The sequence below is a fragment of the Gobius niger genome, assembly GCF_951799975.1.
Source record: "Gobius niger genome assembly, chromosome: 12".
Lineage (NCBI taxonomy): Eukaryota > Metazoa > Chordata > Actinopteri > Gobiiformes > Gobiidae > Gobius > Gobius niger.
Genome location: NC_136863.1, coordinates 24,374,043 through 24,382,139, shown reverse-complemented (window position 1 = coordinate 24,382,139; position 8,097 = coordinate 24,374,043). Strand labels below are relative to the sequence as shown.

At 41.5% G+C, this 8,097-nt stretch overlaps 1 protein-coding gene across 1 annotated transcript; it reads right to left on the bottom strand.

Moving 5' to 3' along the window:
* Nucleotides 1-1,097: 1,097 nt before the first annotated feature.
* LOC306971103 (cytochrome P450 2F3-like) lies at nt 1,098-7,853 on the bottom strand. Its single transcript, XM_079567248.1, has 11 exons — nt 7,683-7,853; nt 7,409-7,571; nt 7,179-7,331; nt 6,910-7,070; nt 4,098-4,166; nt 3,433-3,537; nt 3,173-3,311; nt 3,017-3,102; nt 2,837-2,938; nt 1,735-1,876; nt 1,098-1,309 (listed from the first exon to the last, which is right to left on the bottom strand). Exons 1-11 carry the CDS (start codon nt 7,842-7,844, stop codon nt 1,125-1,127), a joined length of 1,467 nt encoding a protein of 488 aa, XP_079423374.1. The 5' UTR covers nt 7,845-7,853; the 3' UTR covers nt 1,098-1,124.
* Nucleotides 7,854-8,097: the final 244 nt, after the last annotated feature.

Sequence of the window (8,097 nt, the reverse complement as noted above, 5' to 3'; positions counted from 1 at the left end):
CCGATCTCGAAGGTTGTGCACAGCCACCCTGTGAAGGAAACTCATTTCGGCCGCTTGTATTCTCGATCTTGTCCTTTCGGTCATGACCCAAATCTCATGACCATAGGTGAGAGTGGGAACGTAGATCGAGCTTTGCCCCCCGACTCGGCTCCCTCTTCACCACGACAGACCGATACAGCGACCGCATCACTGCTGACGCCGCACCGATCCGTCTATCGATCTCACGCTCCATCCGTCCCTCACTCATGAACAAGACCCCGAGATACTTGAACTCCTCCACTTGAGGTAAGGACTCCCCACCGACCTGTAGAGGGGAAGCCACCTTTTTCCGGTGGACAAATTCATTTCATGCTTCTTTATTTTTAAGTTGTGTCTTAATAATAATAATATTCTCCATAAAATAATACAAAATAGTGCCCCAAATATAACCCACTTGCTTTTTTAGGTTAAAACAATGTTTACAGGTATCTTTTAATAACTGTAAGTGGTTATAGGCAACAGCCCCCCTGGTTTTCACATCACCAGCCATTTGACAAGCACTTTACTAAAATGGAAAAAGTGTTTGCATTGGACCACTCAATAGGATATAAAAAACGAACATAAGAACAAACAGCAGGAGGCAGCAATACGCCATTGTTGCGTCTAGTCTGCTACTTGAAAAGAAGAAGACAATGATTTCAATGTTTTTGTCAATAATAAAAGTGAACATTATTTGTAGTGCTACTGTTGCACATTACAGTAGCACTTCAAATAATATGATTAGACAAACATAATGTATTTAATTGAATTTCTCATCTCTAGTGAAACCTGGACATCTTTTTCAAAATGTCAAACATTAAAGACAACAGTAAATTCTGCGTATGTGTGTTTGCGTATTAAAGGTTGGGAGTTTCTTGATACCCCATGATTCAATAAACGTTACATGGCTCAAGATTACCATAACCTAAACATTTATAAGCAACATAAAAAAATATTTGGTGATATTTATTCCCTTCCACTCAAATGACAGGAGATATGGATGTTGTAAATATCTCAATCTGTATTTATTCATTGGCTTATGTCGTATGAACAATCAATTTAAGCTAGTTTGCGATAGCTCAACAGTAGAGTGCACTGATTCTACACTATGTGGTCCTGAGCTCCACTTTCATATTGTAAGGTTTAGGCGCCACAGTGATGCCAAACACCAGCTCATAGTCTGGCTCTCCAGCGTCCTCAGGCCAAATGAACCTGAACTTCCTCAGCAGAGTCACCAGGATGAGGAAGAGCTCCATACGGGCCAAGCCTTCTCCCGGACACACACGTGGACCTGGATAAAACATGTGAAACCATTAAAAAGTTGGATGGGGATCAGTGGGATTAGCAGATTTGCAGGTAAGATAATGGAGCATGCCCGTCGGGGATGGACATAGGTGGGATGACATTTAGTTAAGGAGGCTCCGAGGAAGATCAAAAATAGTGTACTCAATCCGATGCAGCAGAACAATGCATAATAAGCATAATAAGCACAAATAGGTTGGGCTGACGTAAGAGTCACATTCAGCATAATTTGTTTTAATATAGTTAATTGAATCAATTCCAGTGAGCAATCAGGTGGTGCAGAAGATATTGTGAGAACTAAAAACAGTTATGGGGCAGCAGTTAAATATTTATACTACTTAGCTTTCATGGTTTGAAAAAAGGAAAGATCATTTACCATGACTTTGATGTTATGATTCTGTATTTATACTGTACCTGCAGAGAAAGGCTGGAAGGCTTGTGGTTTGACAAACTCCCCTTTGTGGTTGAGAAAGTTTTCAGGGTTGAATTCATGAGGAAACTTCCACTGCCCCTCCTCACTGAGCGCTGATGACAGGTTAGGGATGACTATTGTGCCCTGGGACAAAAACAGACACATTTTAGGGTACTTCCACATGTATCCATCCATCCATTTTCTTCCGCTTTATCCGGGGCCGGGTCGCGGGGGCAGCAGTCTCAGCAGAGATGCCCAAACTTCCCGATCCACGCACACCTCCTCCAGCTGTTCTGGGGGGACTGAGCTCCTCACCCGATCTCGAAGGGTGCGCCCAGTCACTCTGTGAAGGAAACTAATTTCAGCCGCTTGTATTCGCGATCTTGTCCTTTCGGTCATTACTCAAATCTCATGGCTATAGGTGAGAGTGGGAACGTAGATCGATCGGTAAATCACTGCTGACGCCGCACTGATCCGTCTGTCGATTTCACGCTGCATCCGTCCCTCACTCGTGAACAAGACCCCGAGATACTTGAACTCCTTCACCTGAGGCAAGGACATGTAGATACACAAATATCCGGCCAGTTTGAAAAGCAGACATAATGAGAAACAAGCAACCAAAAAACCCAGCTGATGTATTAGAGAAAGATAGGACAGGTAGACAGATAGGATAGTGGCCATACCACCTTTACTATGCCCGATCCCGTCAGACCTTGGAAGCAGCCTGGTCGGTACTTGGATGGGAGACCGTCTGGTAACACCAGGAAGCCTGGCGAATGTAGTGCGTGAGTGAGTGGGTTGGTTGTGGTCGGAGGGGCCGATGGCGCAGACTGGTTGCCTTGCTTTCGTCAGTCTACCCCAGGGCAGCTATGGCTACAATAGTTGTTACACTACCAAGTATGGAGTGAAGGAATAATGCAATGTAAATCGTCTTTGAGTTACCAGAAAAGCACCATATAAAACCGATGCATTATTATTATTATTATTATTATTATTATTATTAATAATAATAATAATAATAATAATAATAATAATAATAATAATAATAATAATAATAATAATAATATCATTATTATTATTATTATTATAGCTACACAATCTTACTTTAGGAATGGAGTACCCCATCAGCTCTGTGTCTTTGGTGGTCGAGTGGAAAACGCTGAGAGGAACAGTGTCAGCGATTCTCTGGCTCTCATGCGCCACAGCCCGAGAAAACAAGTGATTAAAACAATTTCAAGTTAAATCTTAAATGTGCACAAAATTATTTAAAACAACCCAACATACCTGGACATAAGGCATCTTCTGTCGGTCTTCAAAAGTGACTGAATCCTTCCCTTCCAGCACTCGGTCGATCTCCTGCTGACAGCGCTCTGGGGAACAACACAATTATACAGACACTACAACTATTACACACCCAAACTCATCCGTTCATGGTCATACCCTGGATGTGGGGCTTGGTCATGAGGTAGAGGAACGCGGTGAGCAGTGTGTTGGACGTGGTGTCCGTCCCACCAGCGTGAAGATTGACACAAGTGTACAACAACTCTTCAAGAGAAAATGATGTGCCGTCATCAGCTCGCTGTAAAATTCATCATTTTTGTTCACTGTACACACCTAGATTATGTCAGTCAACTATACGCGAAACATAGAACTAGATCTTTTGCAGCTTGTTTGTTTGTTGTTATGCCTTAAATGCCCACCTTGTCCATTTCGTCCAGATAGCAGTCGACAAAATCGTGAGGTTCTCCTGGCACTCTGGTCATTTTATGCTCATTTATTAAAGAGGAAGTCATGCTTTTTATTGTCTGAGACACAAACATAGAAGATCATCACAATGACCTCAAATACTTGGAATAACATTTACCGTATTTTCCGGACTATAAGTAGCTCCGGAGTATAAAACACACCAGCCAAAAAATGCCTACTGAAGAAATAAAACCACAAATAAAAAAATAAAAACACTGAATAGGCATACGGTATGTAACACATTGATGGTTAGCTACACAAAGCATAAACAACGAACTAGGCACCATTGACAAACCTCTTCCAAGAGCATGTTTTTCAAGCTCTCATTTGCAGACTCGTTTCTCTAGCTGTGGCCATCGAGCTTTTAGCCTGTGATTAGCTTTGTCTTGTTTTCTTCATTGTGCGTAAGAGCAAACTCCGCTTCTCACTCACTCCTAACTGTCTTTCTGCTGGTCGATTAGCCTGCAGTTCCCTCTAGCGGCATGTGAAATTATACATTTGAATTTTAAAAAAAATAAAAAAAAATAAACATTTTAGTCGCACCGGAGTCGCATCCCCAACCAAACTATGTAAAAAAGTGCGACTTATAGTCTGGAAGATACGGTATTGAGAATCTCACCCTCATTTTCTGAATACCCTTGTTGAATGGTAATGGCAAGGAGCGTACCCAGTGAAACGAATCATACAGCTGCAAGAAAAAAAAAAGTTATTTGTCTCTAATACACTTGTGAAAACTTTCTAAAAATGTCCACTTGTTATGTGCTACTGCCCACAACTACATGGGAGTCAACTACCTACCCTTTATGAAGTTAGTAAGCAAATGAGTGCTTATTATTTGTCATTGTTCAACCGTACAACAAAATTGCGTTCAGGTGATAGGTTAGTCCTGAGCCGCTGCGACTGAGCCGCGCCACCACTGTGGGCCAACCTGGTTAGCATGTTTTTGAAGGCGGGGAAACCGGAGCACCCGGCCTCACCATCTTCTGGAAAGAGTGTAGCATTTCATTTGTTTTATTCTCCAGTTAACTTAACGCCCATCAGCCAGAAGAGTCTTCCTTGTTTGTCTCTTTTTTGTTTACTGTAGCTCCTCTTGTGACTGATGCCTTCACTGTGCTGCAGGTGTGGGGGGCTCTTGGTACCTCTTCAGTGTTTCAGAAGAAGGAATTTGTTGGTCTCATATATCTTTAGCTCATAAGCTAGCTTTTTGTTTACCTTTAAAAAGCTGCTTTCTTCTAAGTTAAGTTAAGTTATCCTTTATTAATCTCTGTAGAGAAATCTCTGAAGAGAAATGTACCCGCTTCCTTTTGACCCATCCTCCACGTCACTGGGAATTCTCGCAGTATTTATGAGTTTACAAAGACATGAGAATCCATCTTGAACTGCTCCCGCCTTCATTGTTCAGACAGAACCAAAATTGGTTCTGGGAAAAAATACACTATTTAACAACGCAATGATCACAGAAAACACAAGGAATGCTGCAACACATAACACAAACACTCATACCTATTTCAAAACTAAACATTGATGGATTTGCGGTGTTCTTGGTCCATTCAGCTCCTGAATGATTCAAACCGCCGTGGTCCCAGATTGATGTCAGTGCAAATGTGCAAAACTGTTGTTGTTTTATCAGACTAAATTAATGCTTTATTGCATTTTGTTGATTTCTTATTATTTGTTTGACTGCTTTTTATTATTATTTTAACAAGGCCTGGTAGAACTAAGTAGATAGAACAGTTCAATACACCACTTGGAAAGTTTGTTCAAAAAAAATACGAACGAAGTACAAATACAGTGCCTCTCGAAAGTATTCATACACCTTGAACTTTTGCACATTTTGTCATGTTTACAACCCTAAACATAAAGATTTTATTTTGATTTCTTTACTGAACGTTCACACACAAGTAACAGACAACTGTGAAGTGAAAGTAAAATGATACATGATTCTGTTATTTTTCAAAAAATAGAAAAGTGAAAAGTGGGGCATGCATAAGTATTCATACAGCATGAATGAATACATTGTGGAACCCCATTTTGCTGTAATAGCAGAAGCAAGTCTTTTGGGGTATGACTCTACAAGATTTGCACATGTAGAGACTGACATTTTAGCCCATTCATCTTTAAAAAACAACTCAAGCTCTGTCACATTAGAAGGAGAGCGTTTGTGAACAGCAGTTTTCACGTTATTCCACAGATTTTCAATAGGATTTTGGTCAGGACTTTGACTGGGCCATTCTAACACATTAATATGTTTTTATTGAACAATTCCATTGTAGATTTATCTTTGTGTTTAGGGTCATTGTCCTGCTGGAAGGTGAATCTCCGCCCCAGCCTCAGTTCTCTTGCTGACTCCAGCAGGTTTTCCTCCAAAATGTCTCTGTATTTGGCTCCATCCATCTTCACAACTATTCTTACAATCTCCCCGGTCCCCGCTGAGGAAAAGCAGCCCCACAGCATGATGCTCCCCCACGTATATTTGACACTGGGGATGGTGCACTCAGGACGATGAGCAGTGTCAGGTTTGCTCCATACATAACGTTTTGCATTTGGGCCAAAAAGTTCAATTTTTGTCTCATCTGACCAAAGCTCCTTCTTCCACATGGAGCTGTGTCCTCCATATGACTTCTAGCAAACTTCAAACGGGATTTCTTATGGCCTCCTTTCAATAATGGCTTTCTTCTTCCACTCGTCCATGAAGGCCAGATTTGTGTAGAGTACGACTTATAGTTGTCCCATGTCCAGATTCCCCCAGCTCAGCGGCAGGACTTCACAGCTCCTCCAGAGTTATCTTGGGGCACTTGGGCGCATTTCTTACCAGTGTCCTCCTTGTTCAGTTTGTTAGTTTACGTGAACAGCCATGTCTTGGTAAGTCTGCAGTGGTGCTATACTCTTTCCATTTCTGAATGATGGATTGAACAGTGCTCCAGGAGATGTTTAAATCTTGGGAAATCTTTGTATAACTTAACGCTGCTTTAAACTTCTCCACAGCTTTAACCCTGACCTCTCTGGTGCTCCTTGACCTTCATTATGCTGTTCAGTGACCAATACACTCCGACCACAGCTCTGAGGGCCTAAAAGAACAGCTGAAATTATACTGAGAGTAGATTACACACAGGTGGCCTCTATTTAACCGTTAGGCCAAGGTGTGAACATTCTGGAGTCATTCGGAATGTTATAAAGGCAATTTAATGCACTCAGAAAATGCTGTATGAATACTTATGCACGCCCCACTTTTCACTTTTCTATTTTTTGAAAAATAACGGAATCATGGATCAATTTGCTTTCACTTCACAGTTGTCTGTTACTTGTGTGTGAACGTTCAGTAAAAAAATCTAAATAAAATCTTTATGTTTAGGGTTGTAAACATGACAAAATGTGCAAAAGTTCAAGGTGTATGAATACTTACGAGAGGCACTGGAGATACTGAAACTCACAAAAGCCCAGGGTCCGTTCATCATCTTGGTAACCTCAGTGATACTGGCCACGTACTTTTTCATGAACTCATCCTCATAGTCAAATCGTTTCCCAAACAAAACCAGGCAGATCACATTGGAGGCCATATTATGAAACATGACTTGAGGATTGAGAGATTTGCCTAAGCAACAAAGGTACAAGTTGGAGACGTCAAATCTCGGTCCAATTTCGTGAGGCCACATTAAGTTGCACTATGGGCAGCTGCAACAAAAAATAGACATAATTTTACCTGTGTTTTTCTCCAGATCATTGATAGTGATTTGTAGCTCTCCCAGAATCCTCTGCTCCATAGACTGTTTGCCCAAACCAAAGTTTCTCATGGTCATCAAGGAGAAGCGACGGTGCTCTTTCCATTTATGACCATAATCAGCTATAGCTACACCTGCATGTACACATTAGTATCAGTAGAAATAATTAACATGGATTTTATTTGGAAAATGTTCTTAAATTAACAGTTACCTTTATCCTCTACAATCGCATTGAAGTACATGTCCTGAGGTCGTCCTGCGAAGTCCACAGCCTTGTTCACCAGAGCCTCCTTTAGAGCCTTGGTCCCACTCACCACCACCGCAGCTCTGTGTCCTATGTACAGGCTGTAGACGTTTCCATAAGTCCTCCTCAACTGGAAATAAGAAGGTAGACAAAATAAATAAATGAATGGTCAATATTTGTAACATATTTAGACTGAAAAGTACAGGAGCCATCCAACAGTTGTTTTGGTCAGTAAACATACCGTTTCAAAGTACTTCAAAGGGTTGTCCACATTCAAATTGAGTACATTTCCCAAAAATGGCAGCGCAGTGGGTCCAGGAGGGAAGTTTTTGGGCCTTCGAGACCTGAACTGAACCAAGAAGAAGCAGAAACATACCCACAGCAGCAGCAGAGAAACAAACATGGTGAGCGCAGACGGGGACAAGGGAATGATGAAATAACAGCTCGCTTAAACATTAGATATAAAGTTCAGTTGAGCTTGATTAGCCACACCTTCAGTGATAAAGGCGACTTGGCATAGTGGGATAGAGGGATAGAGCTTAAATGGGGAATAGGTCATGTTACCTAATCATTCCCTGCTAGTCCAGGTTCCAGGTATTGATTGATGCACACCAAGGGCCTCCCCCAGCACCCAAATATCCAGGGTTGGACTGACT